The sequence below is a fragment of the Strix aluco genome, chromosome 1 (genome assembly GCF_031877795.1).
Source record: "Strix aluco isolate bStrAlu1 chromosome 1, bStrAlu1.hap1, whole genome shotgun sequence".
NCBI lineage: Eukaryota > Metazoa > Chordata > Aves > Strigiformes > Strigidae > Strix > Strix aluco.
Window position 1 is genome coordinate 50,443,054 of NC_133931.1, and position 25,947 is coordinate 50,469,000.

A 25,947-nucleotide genomic window follows, 5' to 3' on the forward strand; every position below is an offset into this window, starting at 1 on the left:
GCCCCGCCGGGCTGCACCGGGTGCAACCAAGTGTCGCGCTGAGTGGAGGGGGGAGGAGCGCGCGCCGCGCGGCACAGCCAGCGCGCGTCCCCTGTACCGTGCGCACCGCAGCGCTCCCATCCCATCCCCTCCCCCCCCGCCGGCCGTACCACTTCGCTGCCGGTCCGGCGCGGAGGCGCGTTGGGCAGGAATGTACCAACGCCGTGGAGGGAAAGGGGTAGCCCAGAAGGTCGCGTGACAAGGGGAGGTCATGTTCAAACGGCGCAGCGCGGACCCTCGGTCCCGTGGTTTTGGCCGACCGGTACGAGGCGGCCGCGGCCCCGTCGGGGCTCCCCCCTCGCAGCGGGGAAGGGGGAGGAGCAGCCGGTCCTCCTTAACCCTTCCCCGGCGGGACGGGGATGGGCCGTCCCGCTGGGCAGCCGCCCCCGCCCCCCGCGCCCAGCGTTCTTCCCGGATCGCCGCCGCCTCCCGCCGCTGCTGGTTCCGCGGGGCGCGTGAGCGGGCGGCGGGGGCGGACTCTCCTGGTAGCGGCCCGACATGTCGGTGGCGTTCGCGGCCCCGAGGCAGCGGGGGAAGGGCGAGATCACGCCGGCCGCCATCCAGAAGGTGAGGGCGAGAGGAGAGGCGGCAGGCCTGGCCCCTACCCCGGGGGCTGCAGCTGCTTCCTACCGACGGGCCGCGCGGGGAAGGGGGTGGCGGCGGCGCCCCGGAGCGCCAAGGCCACGGCGGGGGCGGCCGGGCCAGGCCTGGCGGCGCTCGGGGCACGGTCCGGTGGAGGAGATCGGCAAGGCGCTGCCTCTCTCCGCTTCAGCACTTGTTGGGGGGGTCCCGGGGCCGGGGAGAGGCGCCGAGCGGGCGGGCTGCGACGTCTGTGGCGGGGCGCGGAGGCCGCGAGTCTCTGCCCCCCCCCCGCGGCTCTGGGCCCCCCCCCCGCGGCTCTGGGCCCTCCCCGCATCTCTGCTCCCCCCCGCCCTGAGCGCTCCCGCGGCCGTGAATTAACCCGTAAGGGTTCGGCATGATACCGTGGAGAGACGGTGGAGTCGAGTAACCCCCCCTTCTGTGAGGGGAGCCTGCAAGTCGGACTTCAGTCGGGGTGTTTTTTTAAGCCCTGCCCGGCTTTGGGCTCTGCCTCCACGGGGTGAGCGGCGGCTACGGCTCCCAAACTTGGTCGGCCTAGTAGTAAGGCTTCCCCCATAAACCTCGAGTGTTATTAAAGAAGAACCTTATGGTCGGAGCCAATGACAGCGACTCTGGGTGACTCCATTTAAGCTTACGTGGGAGGGAGCAAGTTAACTCGCTAAAGCAATCAAAGAAAAGCACATACAGGATTTGTAATAATCCGTGATGTTTTGTATCGGCAGAAGCAAAGGAGCATGTTCAAGTTGACTGGTAACTTGATGGTGTTTAGAAACTTAACTGAAGACTCACACTGTTACCAGGGTAAATAGCCATGAATCAGATAGATTTTGGATTGCTACAAGCTCCTTGTGTAGGAGCCTTTTGGGTAGATATGGCTGATCTCTGATTCACTGGAGAATGAGAGCGTCAACAAGGTAGGTGTTGCAGGGATCAGGACCTCAAGGAAGACCCCAGAGTTATAATGGAAAACTCCAGGGTACTGTAGCAGAAGTCGGTGCTTGAGAAGTGTACGTGAAAAATACATACCCCCTGGGTGGAAAGCTACCTAAAGGTAGTCAGTCGAGACTTCATGTTGCTGGGGTGCATATGGAGAATGCAGACAATTAAGTTTTTCTTGTGCTGTAGTCAAACCATTAATTTGATGATGATGTGCTGGCAAAACCCTAGTATAGTTAAAGCTGAAGAATCTTTGTAATGTACGTAAACTGTCAGAAGCCCTGGAGGTGTCTTCATCCAGCTGGAAACTAAATTCTCTTTTGATGGTAGGTGTTTATAAGTCTTTCAAAGACCTATTTCAATTTTCTATCAGCAATTGCTCAGTCAAACTTGTATAAAACAGTGCCTGCAGCCCCATCTAGGATGCAGTTGTATTCCTTGTTTACTTTCCTCTTGGTCCTAGCATTCCCTTCCTTCCCTGCTGCCCCTCCCAAGAGGTCCGTCCAGCTTACGTGGACAGTGAAGAGTGCAACCATCTGACTGACAGTGTCAAGGTCTACCTGCCTGCTGAGCCTTAAGTATCTCTTAAGTTCCTCTGGAAAGTGGGAGACATTCAGAAGAGAGCTTTGATTCAAGGCTTCCTTTTCAAATGGTCTGTTAGACTTTGGTATCAAGGTGTTAGCTCCTTTTTCCTTATTTTTCTTGTGAAAATGGCCACTGTGTTTCTTATAAAACTTGGTGTTAGTACCTGTGGAATGTGTCTGTGTAGCAGTGTCTGTGATCCTCTTCAGAGTGTGCAACTACAGTTCTGCCTAGTTTCTGAGGCTCAAACAGTAACTCAGAATACTGCAGTTTTGTCTGTGTTTAGTGCTTAATGACAGTGTTTCCAGATCCAGCAGTTTCAGGCAAAATAATTGCTCAGAGATCATTCTAGTCAGTTCTGGTGAATTACTGGTTTGACTTCAGAAAGACTTAGTTGGTTGGCTCATTCTTACATGGATAGAAGACCTGGGTGGACTGCATGAGGTTTCTGACTCTATGACCTTTCCATAGTAGAGATGAAGGAAAAAAAGAAGTCAGTACCTACTCTGTTTCCCTCCCCCCCCCATAGAATTTGCTTAGGTTGGATTCCTAGGGAAATAAATGTGATGTAATGATGCTGTTTGTACATTCCTTGTAGAAGCATGAGCCTTTTGACTGGTCTCAACCATGTTTGGAAGAAGAAAAGAGTCTTGAAGATGGTTAGGATCCTGTTAGTTCTGTGAAATTCAGCAACTGGGTAAAGGGATCTAAGCGAGCTTTCCCCTGAGAGGAAGCAAAGGGATAAATCAATGCAAAATGTTCTATTTGGCTGTAAAGTTTTCTTCTAGTTCAGTTGACTTGGGTAACTTGGCTGGTAACTTAGATTAGCCATGGTTCTGCTGACTCTTGTCTGATCAGAGTGCGGGAGAGTGGTTAGAAAGACATGAGTGTGGGGATGTGCAACTCTAGGAAACCAGGCTTTATTTTTTTGCTGTTTATGAAGCTTGGAACACTTTGAATTTGTGAGCTTTTTGTAAAAAGCTGTGGCATCTGCAATTTTCTGTGATTTTAGGACTACTTTTTTTTTTTTCCAGAAAAGTAAATCACGTATGTTCATATTCCTGGACAATTCTGAAGTATAATAGATCTATTGTGCCCATTATGCATAATATTCATTAAGTGCAGTTTAATTAGAGATACTTAATGTAAATATGGGCTAGCTTTCCAGTCCATTTTCTTGGAAGAAACCCGTCTGGTACGCTCAGTTTCTATCAATAGCAGTTTCAATGTCTTTTATTGTTAAATTTTTGAACAGTTGTGTACTTCAGGAGAGAGGAGATTTGGGGCACAAATTTTTGAATGTTTCTTTGTAGAGATCAAACGAAGAAACAGGAAACTTTGAAAACCTTGTAAGAACTTGGTGTAGAACAAGCATAGGTATTTGAATGGGAAGCTTCACAAATGTAGCTTTAATAGTGACTGGAAACCCTTAAACTGAGAGCTGTAAATCTAATGGGGGGAGGAGGGAAGATGGGAACAAAAGTGTGTTCTATAAATAACTGGTTTGTGTTGAACTTTCTGGAATACTACTTTTCTTTTTTGTTTCTTTTTAAAAACTGAGAAGAGTAGCAAGACTCTAAAGTTATCTTAAGTTTCTTTCCATGAAGAACGTGAAACTTACTCTAAACTTCTTTATCGTTTCAGATGTTGGATGAAAATAACCATCTTATTCAGTGTATAATGGACTATCAGAACAAAGGAAAGACGTCTGAATGCTCTCAGTAAGACATTAATCCAAATCTCCTATGGACTGGGTGAATTTCCATCTAGATCACCATTCTTGATTTGTTTAGTTCACCTTGTAGGAGAACTGTGCTGTATAGAAGAATAGAAGAGTATTGCTGCAGATACTACGCTTAAAATTTACTTTTTTATTTGCCGTATGGCTATCACTTCAGTCACTAAAATGTTGTAACTTGACTACTGTAAGTTGATGTCATGATGATGATGCTTATAAAAATGGGGGCTGTATAACCAAGACCTTTTCCCTCTGCATTGTAATTGCACTTTGGGAAAGAGGTAGTTTTCTTCTTAAACCTTTCAAAATCGTGGGAATGGACCTTTTTTCCTGATGGCATATTTAAAAGCTACCTGTTTACCACTTCCCCAAGAACAAACAAGCTTGTCTTAAAAGCTTGGCTTGCCAGAATATCCCGTGTGGACTTGCTGTCTAGTGGAGTCTCTGGAGAGTAGTCTGAGAGAACTGTTAAAGTAGTAAATTTTAAGGAAATGGTAGTTTCCCATTACTTTTTTCTGGCATGGGATGATCATGGTACCCTTGTAATCAGACAGATACTCAGGTAGGTGACAGATGGGGCATCACAGTGTGGCTCTTGAGCCCTTACTAAGACAACTGGTAGTCTGGGAGCGGGAAGTGGAGGTCATAAGTGGTAGGTATTTGTGCTTTAAGGGAATGCTTTTAGTAGCACAGTTAGTATATTAAGCTGTATGCAAGCCTGTACTTATGTATTCATAATCTGTTCATGCTTTCAAGGTTATTCTTGTGACTGTGGGCTAATTGTTGAGACCTTGGAATGTGGTTCTGTAGCAGAAATATGATGCCATAGCAAATTTCCAAAGCTCAGGGTCCTGATGAAATGTTTGCACTGCTTTTGGTCATGATTCACATAAATCTATGATATCTTGCATCTGGGGACATAATAAAAGGAGCTCTCTTTCCCTGGGGTTTGTGATGGAAATTACACCGAACAGCCACACACACACTCTGTATGTCTCCTGGTGACTTTAGTTTGGTACAGGAAGTGAAACAGGTGAAAACAGTCTCACACAGCTTTAGATTTTCATAGCAAGATGGAAGCTGTAGAGAAGATACAGGCACAGATTTGATGGAGAAGTTGGAAGAGATTGGGTAATAGGTAAGCGTGAGGGAGAAAGCTTATGATTCCCAATAATGGTACTCTTGTAAATGTCTTGAATCTTGTTTTATATAGGTAGCTTTCCTTACATATGTAAATGAAAGTAAATTCTGATGTTATTGTATTCATGACTTAAGATCTGTTTTGCTTTTGTTTATTTTGATAGATACCAGCAGATGCTGCATACAAACTTGGTTTACCTAGCAACTATAGCTGACTCCAACCAGAACATGCAGTCTCTACTACCAGCAGTAAGTACAAAATAGTGTAAATGTAGGGAATAGATTTTGTTTGGGTTCCTGGAAGAAAAAACCCCTAACCAAGCAGAAGTGTTTGAGGCAATGACCAAACATTAAGCTCTTGATTTATTCTACAGTGAATACAAGATGTAGTGTCTCTTCATGCTGTATTGGGAGTAACTTTACTGCTGAGGTCTTGCTCAAGATCTGACTTGTTTAACTGAAGACTGGTAACCTGTGCGCTGCATGTTTAATTCAGAGTATCTGGCGTGTGGCATAAGATGGTCTTAAGTTGTAGTTTGGGTTTTTTTTTCCTCAACTAAGAGCACTAGTGGTGTGGCTTTTAGTCAGCTCCCACAACAGTACCCTGTTTTTCCTCTTATGTTAGGGAAAGGCAGGGGGAAGATGGGATTTAAAAAATTTTTTTAAAAATTTTTTTCTGGAATATCATCCATTCTTTTGCTTCAGTGGAACAAGGTTGGGTAAATCTTTGTCTGCTTTTCTGTACTCTAGGTGAGTCTCAAATTCTTTGCCTCTCTCCTGTATCAGAAAGCAACCTTTTTTAAGGCGGATGATGATAATATGCAAGAAATAAGGTTGCACAGGCTTAACTTGAAACTTAACTGCATTGCTTTAAAAATGAACTGTTTCTTGGATAATACTTGCTATCTTTTTTTTTTTTAATCTGGAGTTTTCCGAGTTTGTATTCCTGAACTCTTTATTTTATACCATACCTCAAATTTTTTCCCCTTCCATTGTACATAGAACAGTAAGGAAAGCTACAACAAACATTAAAATAGCTTGCTATCTGTTTGCTTTTTGTGATAATTGGAAAGCTTGGGGAGTTCATTGTGAGTAACACAAGGAAGTTCTTTGTTTTTTGGTAATAAGACTTTTCTTGAATTAATATAGTCTTGATTCATTTCTGTAATATGAAGCTAAAAAGAATGTCTATAAAACAGCCATTCCTAGATACTAGTTTTCACCAGCTGAAATTGAATTACTTTTTCTTTGGTCTCTGGAGAAGTGTTCTCCAATCATTGCTACTAGCGAAGCATCCTTTCAAGTTGGCACCTAGAGGACTATAGAAACAGTGCTTCATTATGTCCAACCTGTTGTGCCTGTAGAGGCTTCTCTTTTTATAAATCCATGCTTGTAGCTGAGGGGGCGGGAAAGAAATCTTTAAGAGGGCTGTGTGTATTACTCAACTAATATGTTTTTGAAGGCTTAATTCATATCCTGGTTCTGATGACAACTGGAAATTAATTTGACCTTATCCTAGTCCCTGGTGAACAGCCCTGTTCTTAAAGTTGAATGTGATGACATTCTCTTCTTAAAAGAAAATGAAGATAGGACTGGGAAAGGCTTTAGCAGATCAGGACTAAAGTGCATTTCTGAACGTCAGTGTGAGGAATATTCCACAATAGTGAGAAAATAGCATAGTGTGGTTTTGTTTGGGGGGTGAGGGGAGGAGTCCCCTTTGGACAATGGAGGGGGGAATAAAATGTAGCTTCTTGGTTCTTTTGAACTAAAATACAAAATGAAAGTTAGATGTTCAGTCTTACCTAAGTGTAGATGCTCTGAACTACCAAGTCAAATCTGTTTGAAGATTTGCCTGAAATGTGGTAACGTAATCAGATAAAATGACTTTTTGTTGAGGTTTTTAGAAAAATATTCTTCAAATTCTGTCTTCCCAACAAATTTTAGCCAGAAGAATTTGAGAATGTGTGAGCTACTGCTTTTATTCAATGCAAGATAAACTACTTCAGACTCTTTTCATTTATTGGCTTTCCGTTTAAGAACTGATGAGGCTCAAGTTGACTGGAAAGTATTATGTTTCTGTTCACCATCCTTCTGTGTCAGCTGTTGAGCAGTCTTACTAAATTCAAGGGTTGTGGGTGGCAGCAGTTAAATATGGACCAAGATATTGTGTGTGTAAACATCTACTATTTTTAATAGTAAAATACATCAACTTTATGATACTACCATTGCAGTAGTTTCCCATGTGACTTAGGAGGGCTTGAGTCTGGATAGCTTCTGAAGTCGGATTGTATCTGATCTATTCATATCTGGAAAATTGTTCCTCTAGTAAGCTATACTTTTTTTTTTTTTGTTAAAGTTTTATCTTGTTTCTGTTTTAATGGGGTAAATACATTCTCAAGAAATTTCACAATTTATTACTACTTATAAAATGCTTTATGTGATAAAATGAGGTTGAAAAGAGAATACTGCTGTTAGCATTCACACTGAACAAAAGAGGTAAATGATCAGGTTTGTTGAAGTTTTTAACATAAGCTAAAATGACTTGAACCTGATAATAGCTTTGTTGTATCCTCTCACAATACTCCTTAGACTTAATGCTTCATATTGTTGGGAAAAATGCTTGTAGTCAGCTTATGTGCCTCTGTCCCCATCTTTTAGAATATGTTAGTCTAATCAACATCCTTTCAGAAAAGTGTGGTATTACCTGTAATGAACAAGATAAATCTAATACTAAACAAATTTGTAGTGAACCAACTGTTGTGCAGAGAGGTGCTATAAAGGGGGCCTGGAAGTGAGGACACAGTGAAACAGGTGAAGCAAGTATTGCAGGGTGTGGGTAAAGGGAACTGGGAAGACTTTGAAACTCCAGTGTCATAACAAAGCTTCTGTTGTCTTTGTATGCATGGTGAATTTACAGTATTAAATTATGACTTCTGGGGTAAGAGACCTTCCTTCGTGTCAGAAGACAAAAGTAGTGCGAGGTTAATCTCCTTGAGTCAACCGGTCTTTTCTCAGCCATGTGAACAGCAGCATTATTAAGGGCAGGGCTGTTCTGGAGTGTCTTCCCAGCTGGACAACAGTGGTGGCTAAGTCCACATATGAAGTTGATGCACCTTTTTACTGCCTCTTTCCCAGTTATGGCAGGTACTCTATTTCTTGGACAGCAGTCGGAAGTCTACTTAGCACTACCACATGGAATAAGCTAGCTTCCCCAAAAGGGCTTGTAAGGTGAGGAACACAACGCTGTTGTGTTCTTTTAATTTTCATTGGTGCTACTTTTGAGGGAGGCAACAGCAAAGTATTAAGTCTCCTTGAACTGTAGAGAGCAAAGATGCAATTAAAGTTTGCTACTGGGGCTTCCAAGAGAACCTCCAAAAAATAGTAATGAAGTACTCTGTGTGTGTGTGTTTCTAAAGACATGAAATATCAAACTGCAGAACAGGCATCTTATCCTCCCCCACTTTTATTTATTTGTTTTCTTGAGAGTGTTTTAGTAGCATTAAAAAGTCATTGCAAACTATTGAGTAAAAAAAACCAACAGATTTTTCACTTGGACATTTTCCCTCCCCCATGTGTCTTCATTTTGCCAAATTTATAATTTTGCCAAATTTATAAGATGCTGTCGTGGTTTGAGCCCAGAGGGCAACTGAGCACCATGCAGCTGTTCACTCACCCCTTCCACCCCCAGCCCTGTGAAGGAGAAAGATGAATCAGAAGGCTCTGGAATAGAGATAAGGACAGGGAGGTCACAGGCAGAAGACAGGCTCGTTAGGGGAGGAAAACAAAGCACTAACAACAATGACACTTAACAGACAGAATGGGACAGTGAGAAGCGTTACCATATCTTAAAAACACCTCCTCCCGCCCCTTACTACTTCTGGGCTCAGCTTTGTTCCCGGTATCTCTACTTCCTCCCCTTCCTCCCCCAGTGGCGCAGGGGATGGGGGTGCAGTCATTCTGCTGCTTCTTCCTCCAAGGTGGTGGGGGGAAGCACTCTTGTGCATTCTTCCCCCTGCTCCACGTGGAGTCCCTCTCACGGCAGGCAGCCCTCCACAAACTCTCTCCACTGTGAATCCTCCCCACGGGATGCATTGTGTTCGTGGGTCACCTCCACGTGTTGCAGACCTCCCAGTGATGAACTACAACAGCATGAACTAAGACAGCGGGGCCTGCTTCTTCCCTCAGGGTCCCGGGGCTCCTCCACAGGCTGCAGGTGAATCTCTGCTCCTCTGGTGACCCCCATGGGTGGCAGGAGGGTGGCCCTGCTGTCTCACCACGGGATACAAAGGGGCTCCATGCTCCAGGTGCACATCCCCCCCTTCCTTCCTTATTCCTTCCACTGACCTCGGTGTTTGCATAGGTGTCCTTCTTGTAACTCCTCCTCCAAGTCCCCCCAGCTCACCGGTTCCCCTTCTTAAATATGTTATCACAGAGGCGCAGCCACTGTTGCTAACTGGCCCGGCTTTGGCCAGAGGAGAGTCCAACCTGGAGCTGGGGAAGCTTTGAGAAGCTTCTCACAGGGGACCACTGTTATAGCCCCCACCCACCCACTACCAAGAACCCTGCCACACAAACCCAGCACAGATGCCAAAGATTTATGATACTTGTAACCCATGACCATCACTTTACTGGGAAAAGTAGAGGGGAAACTTTGTCATGCACTCCAGCCTTCTCATTTTGGCATTAGTTTTTTAACAGGCAAATACTGAGGTCTGCAGGGTTATTTGATTGGGAACATTTGTTTTGTTGTTTTTAAACACAGAAAAAGTGATCTTTTTTTTTCAGAGTTTTTCTTATGTAATGCAACTTGCCTTCTGTCAGCATGCAGAGCACTTGATTTCAGTGTGTATTTCAAGAAGGTAATGGAAATAAGTACTTAGGATTATTGCTTCTATAATGTACTAGTTTTCTTTTATATTGACAGTGCCAGTTTCTTCCAGTAGCAAGCTAAATTCTGTATGAAGTGACTTCCAAGAAAACTCATTGTGTCTGAGTAGTAGAGAAATATTCACATCAAATTGTTTATTAATATCAGAAAGGTTATAAATACATTTATTAATAAATATTTTTTTGCTTGAGATACTTCTCTCAAAACTGATGCTTTTTGTAGGGCTTGTGAAATCCCTTATGTATGCTGTTCCTGGACTTGTCATACAGACTAAGGCAGAGTCCATGCCCTTTTAGTTACAAAACACTCCTATATAAAATGGTGATTGCCTCATATAAACACCCCACATCAACAAACACTGAAATGCTGGTTACTTTTGAAGAAACTGCTTGTCGTGGTTTAACCCCTGCCATCTGCTCCCTGTTCCCAGTTGGATGGGGAGGAGAATCAGAAGAAAGTAAAACTCAGTTTAATAACTCAAAATATAGTAATAATAAAATATAATAATTATAATGAAAAGGAATATAATAAAAAGAGAGAAATAGAACCCAAGAAAAGAGATGCACAATGTAATTGCTCACCACCTGCTGACCAACGCCTGACCATTTTGTGCACCTTACTTGCTGGCAGAACATGGGAAGCTGAAAAATCCTTAATTTAGGATAAGTGCTAGTTAGCAACAACTAAAACTGTGTGTTATCAATATCATTCTCAGACTAAATCCAAACCACAGCGCTGTACCAGCTATTAGGAAGAAAATTACCCCAGCTGAAACCAGGGTACTGCTTCAAGAGGTAGAACCACTAAACAGCATTACTAGCACTGACTAAAACGTTTCTTTATTGGAAGATGGGGTTTGGGGTTTTTTTTAGTTTGTTTTTTTAAAGCTGCAGCATTCAGGTGGCTAAATAGGAGTCTTCAATGAAAGAATGGTTTTACTCAGTGGAAAGCCTCATATGATCTTAAATACTCTTCAGTATTTTTCAAAGGGGTAGTGTTCAATCTATGGTTTTAATGTACTTGTGATGAGATTAGTTTGTAGAAACAACTGAGAGTCTTAGGAACTGAACAGCATGCTCTGCTTTTTTAGTAGCCTTCATTTTGAACACAGAAGTTGTCTGAAATATACATGTTAATTGAATTATCTTGATACTGTTTTTCTTGAAAAAAGCAAGATGGCATCCAGAAAAGAAAAATGTGGCTCAGTTTTAATAGCTTAAAATAAAATTTGCAAATAAAACTCCTGTTACTGAAGATGAGAGGAATCCTAAATTAATAGAATTCTTGTCCAGTTATGTTCCAAATGCCTGAGAAAGTCTGATATCTGTGGTAGTACAGCAGAGAGTCTGTTTATGGTACCTGCTTTTGTGCTGATCACAGCTGGTATCGGTCTTTAAACCTCTGGCTTAATTCTGTGTATATTGAATGTTAGTGTGTTGATTAAATTAGTTTTAAAGCAGATACACAAAGCGGTATGATGTATTATTCTGCGTTAGTCTTCTGGAACACAGGTCCATGCCAAATTCAAGTTCAGCTATTTGTAAACTGAATTAATAGAGAACAGAGCAAAAGAAAGGTTGAGCGTTTCCTGTCAAGAGGACAGGAGCGAGCTATTAGTCAGAAGCGGAGCTTGGATTTCGAAGAATAATTGCTCTGTTTAAATGTTTGTTAAACAGTTTTCAAAAATCATAATAATTTCTAAAGACTTTTTAAAAGTGAAACATTAGGTAGTAGATTTTTTGAGGAAGGGAGGAAAGATGTTGCATTTCATACCTACCATATTATGCAAGTACACTCCAAGGAACTTCCCTGCTGCTGTTCAAATGAGAGGCAAGTAGAGCCCCTGTGGTTGGGATGGGTAAAAGAAATTAAGCTTCACATTGCTGTACTGTTACTAGAGACTATCAAGCTACTGCAAATCCATAACTGATAAAAGCTGATCTATTTGTGCTTTCATCCTCCTTAAGGAACATAATTTCTTAAATTGTTCCTTTCTCCCACTCTTCATACTCTACCTTTGTATTTGCTATGTTGAGTTTGCATAGCAAAAAATATTTCCTGTGTTTTGTGAGCAAGAAACACATGGGGTAAGCCTCCTTTGGTAATAGCCTCTAGCCCCCATTACTTAGGCTTTGTCACTAAAGAATGGGAGATGTGGTATATTTAGGTTCATGTTGTTGTACCACATTACTCCTAAGAATTCATTAGTGATCTCAGAGACTCACTACTTTGAACAAAATTGTAAATAAAGACTTTTCCTGAAGTTGTACAGTATTACAGGTCCGTTAGAGATGAGATTTAATTCTTAATTGCTGTCAGTAGCCTAGTTCTTAAGAATGACTGCAATAACCAGTCGTAAAAGCAATGCATTATGATCTAGTTGTGTAAGTGGTTATAGAGAGGTCTAGTGTGTCTGTATCACTTCATTGTCTTTGCTCCAAGGCCAGCATGTGATTATCTGTATACATTTTCTTTCTTTGGAGGCTTTGCATGCTATTTGACTTCTGACCTCTTAATGAACACTCTGATTGCCTACATGTTCATTTTATGTAGAAATGTGTTTATGGGATATGAACCGAAAGAGAACTAGCTTTACAAATAGCTGCTCAGATTCTTTTTTTTGGGGGGCTTGGAGCATAAAAGAACATATCCATCGCTTCTACAGGAAACTGAAAAAACTGCTTATGACGGGAAGGAAATCTTGTAAAATTGTCAGTAGTACAAGCCTTTTAGAAGACTTAAAGGTAAAACAACCAAATTTACTATGATTTAAGTTTTGTGGGCTGTTTCTCCCTTAGCCTGTTTGTTCCATCTCTGTAACAACACCAGTCCTTGTGTTGATACACATCTTTTGCTAATACTGCTTTAGCAAAAGAGAATTGGGTATGCTGCATTTCTAAAAGAATTTTCAGATTGTGGATCCTCAGTTTATCCACGTATACCATGGGTCTTAGAATAAAAATAACTTTTCCAGGTTGTTGGTTTTGCTCCAGAGAGGCTTTTAAATGTCGGGAAGAAGTCTGGCTGTTGTTTGACAAGTTTCTTTTTGATAGTAATGGTTATGCTGACATAACCCAAGCTGTACTCTCATCACCTGCAGTTCTGCTGTGTGATGTTTTAAAGCTGTTGTATGATGAACCAGTCTGGAGAATCAGTCCAGATTGATTAGGTGGAAAGGGGGATATTTTTGTTCTGGATTAGTTCAGATTAACCGCATGGCTATGCAAATGGCTGTGCTGGCGCAACTGGAAGGGTAGTATTGGGAGATGGAGTGCTGCTGGAGGGAGCCAGCAATTCCACTAAAAAAAAAATAATGATCAAAATATGGGAATTTAAGTTGTTAGCATATTAGGAGTGAATTAATAGACCACTAGTGTACTCCACTTTAAATGAGAGGATCACACTAACTTCCGTAAGCTACTTTGCATGTATTGCTAATCAGGTGTGTCCACATGGGGAGCTAGTGCACTGCACACAAAAAACTACTTATATTGCCTACTAACTTCTGTGGCTGATTTAGAAATCAGTAAAAACAGCAGCCAATTTGAAATAGGAGTATGCTCTAAAGTGTAATTCTTTCATACTTGAAGGTGTGATTTGCCTCTCTGTAGTACAGTATCTGCACAATAAATACCTATTTCAACCCTAGGCAGTTTGCTGAGAGCTGTACGAGGCAGTCTGGTAACATAGATGCCGAGTCTTTTAGCCTCTATGGTTTTGCTGTTTCCCCAGTGAAATGCTTCGAGGGTTCTGCAGGATTCTTTCTGCTTTAATTGAGTTTACATAAGGCCTGCTAGCTGGAATAGAGGTGGAATTTTCTCTTAGGTTACTAAATGCAAGCAAAACCTGTAAATATTGAACCAGACATTAAACTGTCTTAAAAGCCAAAGAGGCAGGAGGTAAACAGCTGTGGAACAGAAAGCTCCTGCTTTTGACGACAGATATGAACTGCATTTTATGGCGGAATTATAGAGTACCTCTGAAGTTGTCTAGTTTCTATAGCTCAGTGTTCCCCAAGTTAATGTCCACAGTTAAGTTATTCCTAGTCACTTAAAAGAAAGCCGTCTGAATTCGTCCCAGATTATTTAACTTTCAATTTAAATAATTTCTAGTTATGTCAAGAGTTAAGAATTTTGTGTGATTATTTTTTAAGTATCAGAAGAGCTATTGATACGTGAACACCAAGTATTTTAGAGTTAAATTTTCTGGTTAAAATGATGCTAAAGAATATGTGTACAGTGAAATATTTTTATACAGTGATATATGCAATTTGAAACAACTAAGGATTCCAATTTCCTCCTTAAATGAAGAGTTTAAGTATTACATTATGCGCTATTTTAACATTTTGTTCAAATATTAAGACAGAGTTTCTCAGATTTTTGAAGATACTGGTGTAAATCGAGATTTCGATACTGGTTGTCATTCTAAATTTAGAATTCCTTACTGCTAGTGTCACAACTGGTACTCCAAGTGAGAGCACAAATTACATTTGTAATTAACTTTGCTATTTAGACATGATTGTAAATGCTTTTCACGTAGAAATCCTCCCTACGCCCAAATATTACACTTGCTGAGAATTGATATAGGTTCTTTATTTTTTTCATTTAAGGTACACTTAGTACTAGAACACCCTGCACCTCGTAGAAGAATTGTAACCCAATTAAATAAATCTCGCCTCTTTCAGATCTGAAACATGTCTTCCTTTATGATCTTATTTCCCAGTCTGACACCTCGGTAAGTACTCTGCAGGTGCCATCACCACCTATCACCAGAGTACTGTTCTTTGAGACTGGGACAGGTGCTGTGGTATTAGCAATGTGATATTAGCAGGGCAGGGTACCTCCTGGGATGGGATATTTTGCTTTGCAGAAAATGGTGTTTGAGAACTGAAAACAAAGATGATTGATTAAATCCTGAGTTAGAGCTTCTCTTAGAAAGACAAGAAGGATTTATGTTTGTGTTCCATGTTGCTTTTAATTGTTATTCTGAGAGAATTTCAAGAACGTTCTATTTTTTATAGTGTACTTATAATATCTGTTGCTATTTGTATTGATTAGCAATAATGTGTTTTAGTGTGCTTAACAGTGTTTCCTGTCTTTTATATTTTATTGACGACTGAGTTGGTATTTTACCTCAGTTTTTATAACAATAGATGTTCCATAAACAAATCTTTCAACCTGCTATTGATGGTAGGAGAAATCTGATAGGGCAGAGAAGAGATGATAGATGAAAGTTCCAGGTGTAAAATTCCATCATGGCAGCTTTTATTGTTTGCTATCTTGGATTTGATCTAATTTATTATTGAAAAGAAAAACCTCTAAAAAAAATGCAGTTTGGCTATTGTTTTAAGTATATGCTTTCAAATAACTTTGGAGCTTAGAGGATTTTGTTTGAAAGTTGTCGGTTAAAATCTAATTTTTTTTTTTCTTGTCTCTTTTTTCTGGTTACAACTGCAGGTTGGTTTCAGTCTTTTTCCAGTTCAGATTTCCAGAGTTGAAAAAAATAGCTTATAATTTTTTTTTTTTCATGCTCTGATAAATTTTAAATGCTCATAGCGGCTATAAATTGTAATCTGTGTGTTTGGGGGAATGAGCCAAAAATTAGTGTTTACCAAGTGAGGCTGTGTCTTAACATCTTACTTCTAATTCTTTAATTTACTTTTTACTGATCGTAAAATATTTTCACATTTTCTATGTCATAATTGGAATAAAATCAGCAGTGATTTTAATTTCCATTCTATTCTGTCACTCATCCAGCAGGAGGAGGGAAGTAGGCTTTCCTTTGGTACTGTTAACCTGACTACATTTGGATGTCATTTCACCCTTCATATCTAGACTGAATGGGTAGGGTTCATGTTAGGTAACTTTCCTTTCACAAAGGGTGGGGAGTTTGTTTTTCTTTTTTCTTTTTCTAGTATTTGGCTTTTGAATACTGTGTATTTGTATTTTAAAAGGTCTTTATCATGTGTAGTGCATATTAGGGGGATATGGGGATAGTCAATTTTGTTAACTTCTGTAAGAACAAAAAAGGTTCAATGACCCAGGTTTCTGTGGGTTTTTGGTGGGGTTTTTTTTTGCTTGTTTGTTTTTTTTAAATTAAAGCTGATTTTAAAAAAGTTTATTACCTTTAAAAACCTGGATCAACTCTGATAGAAATAGGGAAGTTGTCATTTTAAAACAATTTTTTCTTGTTTTCTTTTGGCTGCAGCCAGTAGAAAAATACTCTGGAGGAGTTTCACTGGGGAATAATTATATCTGCAGGAGACATTTCTTTTTAATTACTATCAGATAGTGATTGGTTTATGACCCTGACATGAAGGATTGTAACACGCTTTTAAAATATCCTATATAACATAACTGTTTTGATTGCATATATGCATGTGTAATTATCTCTGAATCTGATTTAAACTTTGTTCTAGTGTCTTGTGTTGATGAATTCCTCAGGTTTATATGATTTATGTGGTGTCTTGTATGTTTAATGTTATTCCTCAATTTATTGACTATTCTCCTGGGGTTTTCTTTGTTGTTAAAGCGTAAATTGGATGATCTACTTTTTGTATGTATCATACATTAGATTGTATTTCTGTCATATCCTCTTACATTCATTTCCTTTTGATGGAAAAAAAAAAAAATCTGTCCTTTTTGACTTGTTTCAGGTGATAACATTGAAAGTCTTTAATCACTGGTTTCCTGTCTTTGGAATCTTTCTGATTTTTACAGTATCTTTTTGTGATTGCTTTTCTCAAACTGAACATGTATAATGATCACAAATACCATGACACTTTTTTTTTTTGCATATTGTACCACCCTTTTGATATATCAAGTACTGCAGATAATCAGTAAGTGAACACAGGTATTATGAATAGTTTTCATGGATTATTTTTTTATTTTTCCCACCTAAATGGCTGAGTAGTGGTCAATTCTTTTTATTTTTTCCTGGTTAAGTTACAGTAGGAGTTTCCTCCTTCTGAAGAAAGAGTGGTTCAAAATTCTTGTGTAATTGTCGTATATTTTCCATGTTGAATTTCACCTGGCTTATTCTTTCTTCCACAGTTTTCAGTAATTAATGTGTCAACACCTTCAGATGTTGACATTTACTAACCAATATTTTCAGGGGTCCTCTGTATGTTCCTTTGTCCTTTGAACTTTGTGTAAAGTTATCACTTATTTCATCCCTTTGGGCAGTTTCTGATCAGTGAAAGTGTGTACCCCTGCACAACATACTTCTCCAAAAGGCTTTGTCAAAAAACTTGTATTAAGAAGTTTTTGTTAAATATTCAGCTAAGTGGTTTAATTCATATTTTTTAAAATTTCTAGTAGATCAGAAAGATAAGACTTCCCTGTATTACTAACTCATCTTTATTTTGTAATCAGAATTTTGTAATGCTCTAATTATTTTCATTGATTTACTTGTAGCTTGGGGAACAAGCCTCACAGATTTATGATTCCTAGAATTTGTCCCACTACTTTTTTATAAAAAGAGGTACAGTGATCATCTACCTTGTAGTCATCTTATGGGGTAGTTTATTTTAATGAAAGATTGAATTTGTTAGCAGCTTGGACCTTTTTCTTGCATTATTTCCATAATCTGAAATGGGTTCATTACAGGTCTTTGGGCTGTTTCCATATCCAGAAGCTTCTCTTGCTAAATTATTTTCTGGTAGTCCCTTTTCCGGTGGTTTTAATTACCCCCTCAGTTCTCTCAATTCTGTGTGGTTTGTGAAGTCTCCTGCCGTTTTTTGTTTCTAATGGGATTTTTAGAATCCTTAATAATTCTTCCCCTGTCGAATGTTTGCGCTCTCAATGCTGTTTTTTGATCACTGCGGTGTTTGTCTTAAAGTTAAATGATAGTTGTTTTGAAAACTTACAGAATAAATTTCAGAGTTGGAATTTATAGTTTTGTCTCAAGTAATCTTTGCAGGGTTATTTTCGGCCATCTTTCCATGCATAAGTGCATGCCTGGTTTTGTGCAATAACACCTGCAGGATAGCAAAAACCTAGGTATGATCTAATATTTTTAGTACTTTATAGTATTTTTCATTATCAACATATTGTGTGAACATTGGATTTACTGCTGATTTATACTTGGGATCCAAGAAGTTAATTTTAGTTCTGAAAATATTTCAACTTGGATGGTTTTTAGCTTTGCTCTCTGTTTGGTGACATGGGGCTGTTCATAGCCTCTGAGCTCTAGCTGCTCATGTGGACGTACTAAGTGTGTTGGTTTTGCCAAATTCCAAAACATGCTTTCTAAATAAAAATTAAAAATAGTCTGTTTTCTTTCTTGTTTGTTTCTCTGTATATCAGTTTTAGATAATTTCTGTTAGATACGAAAGAAGGATGGTAGTGAGCTTCTGAAGGTGAAGGGAAGGAAGACTTAACTGAAACAGCCTTACTTTGGTTGCTCACTAGTGGAGGAAGATCAAGCAAGGGAGCAGCATTTCACTTATTGTTCAGAGAGCAGAGATGCTTTTCACTCTTTCCTTTTCTACCATCTGCCACTTCTGTTGTAGGATAAGGAATAAACCTGCTTATGAAAGGTCATTCTCTTCATCATGGAGGAATGAGAAGAATCTAGTAAGAGAAGTCATCTACTTGCTTGTGTTTCCCTTCATCTGCTTCCTGCCTCCTGCTGAAAAAAAGCTTTTCACCAATTTCTGGAGGAATTTTTAAAAATATTATCGGGAAAACAATGTTTACTTGAGGTATTTGAAGACATGTTGAGAAAATAAATTAATATGATTCCCCCCTTCCCCCTGGGAAATGAATACATGTGTATGTATCTCTATTACCCAGATGTTGTCATTTCCAAGGCCAAAAAGGGGTCCTGTCTTACACTCTTTTGGAAAGCGCTACTCTTTTCTGCTGTATTACATCTTGTCTTTATGAACGTCCTGATGAGTAGGTGTAGGTATAAGGGGGGCTAGGCTAGATGGGTACTTAGGCATCACCCCCTTGGTTCTTTCTATGAAGAGAAATGTTGAAAAATACACTTGTTTGTCTCACGGGAAGTGTTTTGCAGGAATAGTTAATGGTCTTTCAGAGAGGGTCCTCAAAAGCCAGAGGCCCAGGCGTTTGCTCTCACAGAGATGATTTTTATTCCCCTGAAAGCATTTGGCAAAGGTATGTGAGGAGGATCGTACAGTCTCGCAGGTGTTTTTAATAGGAAAATGAAGCTGGCTACTAGCAGTTTCTATGTCTCCTTACATTGCCACAAGTAGAACCTAATAGTAAATTCCCCCTTGTATTTACTGTTTTTCTTGCTCTCCCTCTTTGAACTCTCAAGGTTATTCAGTTATTTTCCTCACAATTTCATTAGGAAATTTGCCAAAAACATCCTTTCTAGGCAGCTGTCTCTGGACCTTTGGAGGCCAGCACTAATGTGCTTCCAGTCTGTAGGGGGTGTTTGGCACAAAATTATGAACTAGGCCTTCAATGCTTCGGGGGAGAGAGGGGAAGAGATCGCAAACATTTTACCACACCCAGGTGCAAATTTCTGCTCCTCTATGAGCATTCAGAGGCTTTCATCTCTTGTTGTACCTGTTCTGTCCTGGTGCAAGGGCTGTTAACAGCAATAAATTGTTGATGTGAGAGAATTACAACGAAGTTATTTTTCTGTTCACCGAATGTTGCTTTGAAGGAAAGCTTTTGTGTGTGTAGGAGGGAGCAACTCCAGAAATCTTAAACTGTTCAGGTATAATTTTTTAATGAGGCATTGATTTGTGTTCATTTTAAAGCGGTGCTTGAAGGAGCTGTGGTGTTGTCTGCATGTAATACTTCACATAAAATTGATTGAAATATTAAACGTTTTGCCAAAATTAATATTGGGAGGAGTTAAACATATCAGAAAGAGCAAGAAATGCATTTCAGTGCTTTCTTTCATACCCCGCTGAACAATATAGGCAACTGCTGTACCATATGTACATATAATATATTTGTCAGACTAACTGCTTCTTGTGTTTGACTAAACTGTCTCCTTTCAGCCACCCACACAGAATATGCCTATGGGTCCGGGAGGGATGAGTCAGAGCGGCCCTCCCCCACCTCCGCGCTCGCACAACATGTCTTCAGATGGTATGGTAGGTGGGGGCCCTCCTGCACCACACATGCAGAACCAGATGAACGGCCAGATGCCTGGTAAGTTTTTCTCCTCTAAGACATTAACACCAGCGTTGCCTGGCAACTGAAACGACATGGGGGCTCAAGGGATACTAGATTGTTGATGACAAAACTGCTTTGAATGCCCCGGAGTACAAGCTCTCTTAGAGTTTGTTAGCTACAGAGCTACGTGACCTGTATTCAGTGTTTATCAGGCTGCCCTTGGGCTTTGATGTAGCTGACACACAGCATTCCTCTGATGAACAGAACTGGCTAAATTTAGTCTGTTTGAAACCGTGCAGTACAGCTGGCTTTAGAAGGCTTATTGGGGAAAGGTATTGGCCTGTGGCTGAGTGAACAGAAATCCTTCCATAAAAAGATAATGTGAAATCGTTTTAGCTAAATAATTAGATACTAATCAAATAGATACCTCTTAAAGAGGGCGTTTCAAATGTGGGTAGATGTTTAAAAAAAATTGCTTCTATACAGAAATTCATCCAGCTTCCACTAATCCTCTGTGTTCTTTATTATTGAAGATGTGTTGAATCGTAAGGGATTTGTAAAGAAATGGCCTCCAGATTATTGTTCTAGGTGTAAATTTTAAGTCAGTTTTTATGCCATCCTGTTTTGTAGTAAAAAGAAAAGTGCTTGGGAAGTCAGAAACAAAGCAGTGAAACAAGATGATAAAATTCCACATTGTACCTACCAGTACTGGCTTTGGGGTAACTATTCCCTTTAGCAGTCAGATCAGAATGGAGTAGGCCCTGGAAAAGCTTGCTTCTTTATATAGAGGTTGTTTTCCAGAATTTCCACTCATAAAGTCATACTGCCTTTTTCATGTGAATTGGCTTTCAGCTTAAAATTGCATTCCCAGGATTGCTTTTGTTCAGGACCCCTTCATTTTGCTGTATGGAGGAACTTTTCATACAAAAGCTCTTCAAGGTATTGATTCTTCCAAGAAAGGACACTGCTGTCAAAGTATCTTTGAAAATTCATCTCCCAGTGGTCACAAGGATAAGCTCCACAACAGCAAATGTAGTAAATAACTATGCAAAACTTAATATGAAGTAAAAAATATAATGATTGCTGTAGTCTCTAATTTCTGTGCAAATCTTGATGAAATGGACCTGATAGTGACAGCTTTTCTGAGAAGAGTAGCTGAATAGCCTCTAGAGGCTGCATGTATAAGAAGTAATAAAAGATCTAGAGAAGAAGTTAGTTTCATCTCACATGTTGGTCATGGTCTGCATTTGGAAGTGGAAAGAGCAATATATGCTGTTCCCTAAGTAGGGCAGAGAGATTCTGGTTGTGGAGTCCTCTATCCATCTAAGATCCATCAGCTCCCATGGAGAATAGCACTGCCTCTCACAAATCAGTCTCTTTGACCCTCTAGTGTAATCATATTATTGTTATTATAATGATCTTTTCCAAGGAGAAGGATTACTAAGTCACAATGTGAGCATAATGACTTCACTGCAGAGCCACGGGGGAGAAAAGTCACTCCTTAAACATACATATTTTGTAATTAGATAGAATAAGAAAAGAGCTGTTATGAAAATATGTGAAAGGTAAATAGGTTTGTTTTGGTATTCACCTAGACAGATACTTAAATACAGTTTCCAACTAAGCTTTAATTTAGCCTTTCTTCCAACATATTCCCTTTTTTGAATGTCTGTTCCTTCCCTTCTCTGTTTAAGGCTGTCTCTGAGGATGTGAAGATAAACAGCTTAGGATGAGGCATCTCTAATGTCAGAAAGGCAGGCTAAAATCATTTCATAGTTAGGCATTGGAAAACGGGAAACAGAATCATCTTGTTAAGTGGATAGCTGAATAATTTTTTATTTTAAGTGTTTGCTAGTTTGCCTGTATGTGAGCCTTTCTGTATTTCATAGATACTTATAATAATTTCTGCAGTGTATGCATTTGCTTTCTGTTTATAAGGCACTTACTCTATAGTTACACAGACACTTTGTAATAGAAGCCAGATACAAAACCTTAAATACCTGAAGAGATGATCTGTCCAAAAAGAATAAAGTCACTAATGTGCAAATGGAGAGAATCCAGGGTTGACAACCGCGAGTTGACCAGCTTGGAAGAAATACCATGCAGGCTCTTTAAAAATACGAGCTAAGGTTTTCTGGAAGGGCTTATCTGAGTAGGGGCTTCCACAGGCCTGAGTATGGGTGGAAGGGTTGATGGGAGCATTAAAAGAACTGCCTAGGGATGGTCAGGGCATGAGTTGATTTAAAGTTCTGCCGTAGACCTGTCCCATTACCTAAAGGGCAAAGGATGATTTTTGTCATACTTGTGGTTAATAAAGGACTGAAGTGCTGCTGAGGCCTTTAATTGCATCCCCTGACAAATGAGTGTCTGTATCCTCTTACTTGGGAAGACAGTCATGACGAACCTTTTTCAGCCTGTGGTGGAATAGAGTGTTATCTGTACCTGTGACAGCTTAGGGCTTTTACCTGAAAAAATTACTGTCTGAAGAGTTACATTGACGGAGAGTTTGTGTGATGCAAAGTAAGGGAAGGGTGGTCTGAATTTGGAAGGAGATGAACAACTGCATTGTGCTGGTGGCAAGTTACCTTCCCCATTTCTTGAGCTCGTTTTATCATATGTAGAAAGTTGAAAGCTAAGACTAGCTGTAGGGTTCCCTGACCTTTGTCCTGGTACTGCTAGGTGACCTTCTTGAATAACAGGTGCTTGTGTATTACCAACAAGTTCTCTCAAAGTCTTCTTTCCTTCCTGCAAGTGTAGTCCTAAATGCACTTAGGCTGGTTTACGGCTTCTTGGAGCCAAGATATGTCTGTAAGTGGGTAAGAGGAAAAAGGACTTCTGTTTATAGTCAAGATAGATACTTATTCCACTGACTGTATTATGACACACAGTCTAATTAGTATAGCATTTAAAGCAGTTATTTTAATGGCAGATACACACTTCATGTCTCTTTCATTCATATTCTGTTCTACCTATTTCATTTATTCATATGAAAAAAAGAAAATTGACTGTTGTGTCCTTATGTACAGGAGAACCCCATGAAATATTTTGGCAAACTATAAAAAATTCATTTCTAAAGTGTGTTCTTACTATTTTTCATTTTCAAGGTTTTTTGATACTACGGTCTTAGGTTTTCCTCTGTTCTTGTCTTCTAGCTTCTCACTAACAAACTACTTGATTTTGACCCCAGAACATACACATGCCTGACATTTCATGTGCCAACTTTTTCTTATGAGTGCTTTCTCTTACTTTGGTGCTGTGTGAGATGTGAAAAAAACCCAGCCTTTCAGAGAAGATGTTATATTTTTTCAACTTCTTCTCTCTTGTGATGATTTTTGCCTTCCCCATTTTACTTCTTACATCACCCATTTTTAAAAACTTATTCCACTGTGTGCTTGGCTAGCTCTCTGAAATCTATTATTGACAATATCTTCCTTTAAACAAAAAGGAACAAAACCACTCCCAGGCCCTGACTTTCTGGCACTAACTCTGTGTATTCCTTCCTTTTCTTAGGAAAGAAATTAAGAAACTAGTCGTCTAGCAGTCCTGCAGTAGTTGCTTGGCACTACAGTCTGGAGCTTTTCTTCAGCTTAGCTTTAACACATTGATAATTGAACTCATGGTTAGAGATGATCTCACTTTTTCAGAAACAAACCCTTCTCCATGTTCTCAGTATTACAGAGTTAGGCAGTATTGAACTGAAGAGGGGACAGTACAGGCATCTGTAGTTCTCTGTCATGGTCATAACCCTATTCACAGAGTTATTTTTTTCTGTATTTGTGGTGGATCTGCCTTTGTACAATTCAGCAACTTCTGCTCACCTTGTTTTGCAGGAACAGTGAACTACTACTACACATGACACCTTTTTCCTTTCCTTGATAAAATAATCTTATGTGTTCATTTCAGTCAGGTGTCTTGAAAAGGGCAAGAGGATAAACATGCTCTTAAACTTACTCTCTGTTTCTTCATGTTGGCTTTTGGTAGCTGTGTTCCTTCATCATTCTTATTTTTTTTCTTCTGCATCTTTTGTTTGCAGGTCAGTTGGTATTGCCTCTGTGACCTTGTGTACAACTCTTTGTCGTTATTTTTGCCTTCATTCTGTCCTAGATTAGTGCAGTTATTTCTTTAACCAAGATAGGACTTGGGAGCTGTTTATATCTGAAGGCAGATACATTTTTTGTTTTGTTTTTTGCACAGGGAGATATGTAACCAAACCACTATCTTCCTACTGGCATAGTTTCCTTCAGGTTCCTCTTCTAAATTTTCTGTATTTCTTAGGGTTTTGTAGCTTAACAAAATACCTGCGGCACGTTTGGCAACAATGGCATCTTCTTGGTGAACTCTGTATATCAACACTTGCCTTGTTTACAGCTGACCTACTCTGTCATGTGCTCTGCTTGTACATATCTTCATAAACTCTTCATGTAGTACTTGTCATATGCAAAAACCTTGCATTTCGTTTATTCTTTTCCCTTGTCGTATTTTTTTCCCTTGTCATATTTATATCCAGTCATACCTCTTACTAATTTTACTTCTAGTAGCTGCTCACTTATCCCAGCTAAAGTAATGAGTAAACTGATCAGATGCTATTCTAATGTTTATACTTTAAAAAATACCATTAAGAGTAGATTTAATTCAGAGAACAATCCAATTCCAACCTGTGTTGTCAGGAAGAGGGGAAATAAAAGGATGAAGAGATGTAGTTGGCCTCATGGATATATAAACAGGTTTCTCTTCCTTTGCATCTTTGGAGGTGTGAGAGGTGAGCTGATAATTTGATGGCTGTCCTTCCACTCATCGTCTCCCACCCTAGTAATCTGTAAATACTGTTGAAAAATACTCGCTATAGATTATCTGTTCAAACAATGTTAAGTATGCCTTCAGCCATTTTTATTCTGCATGTATTTGTATCGTGTCAATGTTAATACTGCCTGACTTTTGAAAAAAAGTATGATTTGTTTGAATGAACAGAAATGTTACACCTATTGTAACAATTATATAGCTGTGATAGAGCTACCAAGCTGGTTGTTAAACTGATCTGGGGCAATTCAGGTTGAAATTCAGGGCATGTTGTGCGAGTACTAAAAAGACTAGTTTTGCATATGATATGGATTTAACATGAGCTATATGATAATATACGCCTTTGTTTTAGCAGCTTCACCTGCTCAACAAAAGAAAATGTATTGCATAGTAGAGCTGAACTTTTGACTGTTAACTTTTTTTACTTTAAGTTGGGAAATCATGAGCAAACTCTGTTTTAGCTTTCATAGAATCATATCATAGAATGGTTTGGGTTGGAAGGGACTTTAAAGACCATCTAGTTCCAAGCCCTCTTCCTTGGGCAGGGACATCTTCCACTAGATCAGGTTGCTCAAAGTTCCATCCATCCTGGCCTTGAACACTTCAGGGAGGAGGCAGCCACAACCTCCCTGGGCAACCTGTTCCAGGGTCTCACCACTCTCACAGTAAAGAATTTCTTCCTTATATCTAACCTAAATCTACCCTTTTTCAGTTTAAAACTGCTACCCCTCATCCTATCCTACACTCAGTTTTGATAGAGAGTCCTGCCCCATCTTTCCTATAGGCCCCTTTTAAGTACTGGAAGGCTGCTATAAGGTCTCTCCGGAGCCTTTTCTTTTCCAGACTGAACAACCCCAACTCTCTCAGCCAGTCCTCATAAGGGAGGTGCTCCAGCCCCCAATCATCTTTGTGGCCTCCTCTGGACCTGCTTGAGCAAGTTCATGTCTGTCTTATGTTGGATGCCCCAGAGCTGGATACAGAACTCCAGGTGGGGGTCTCACAAGAGCAGAGTAGAGGGGGAGAATCACTTCCCTCAACCTGCTGGCCACACTTCTCTTGATGTAGTCAAGGATATAGTTGGCTTTCTGGACTGCAATTGCACGTTGCTGGCTCATAGTCAGTTTTCC

The 25,947-nt window shown here is 39.9% G+C and overlaps 1 protein-coding gene across 3 annotated transcripts in view; it reads left to right on the forward strand.

The window, feature by feature from the left end:
* The first annotated feature begins 295 nt into the window (after positions 1–295).
* The window catches only part of SS18 (SS18 subunit of BAF chromatin remodeling complex), a 46,453-nt gene continuing 20,801 nt past the window's right edge, over positions 296–25,947 (forward strand). The window contains exons 1-4 of one of the 3 annotated variants that reach the window (XM_074820504.1): positions 296–606; positions 3,802–3,878; positions 5,200–5,284; positions 19,906–20,059. In XM_074820504.1, the coding sequence (XP_074676605.1) occupies positions 538–606; positions 3,802–3,878; positions 5,200–5,284; positions 19,906–20,059 (385 nt within the window). In that variant the 5' untranslated portion in view covers positions 296–537. The remainder of the gene's footprint in view (positions 607–3,801; positions 3,879–5,199; positions 5,285–19,905; positions 20,060–25,947) is intronic. The other 2 variants (XM_074820514.1, XM_074820507.1) reach the window with 2 other exon arrangements.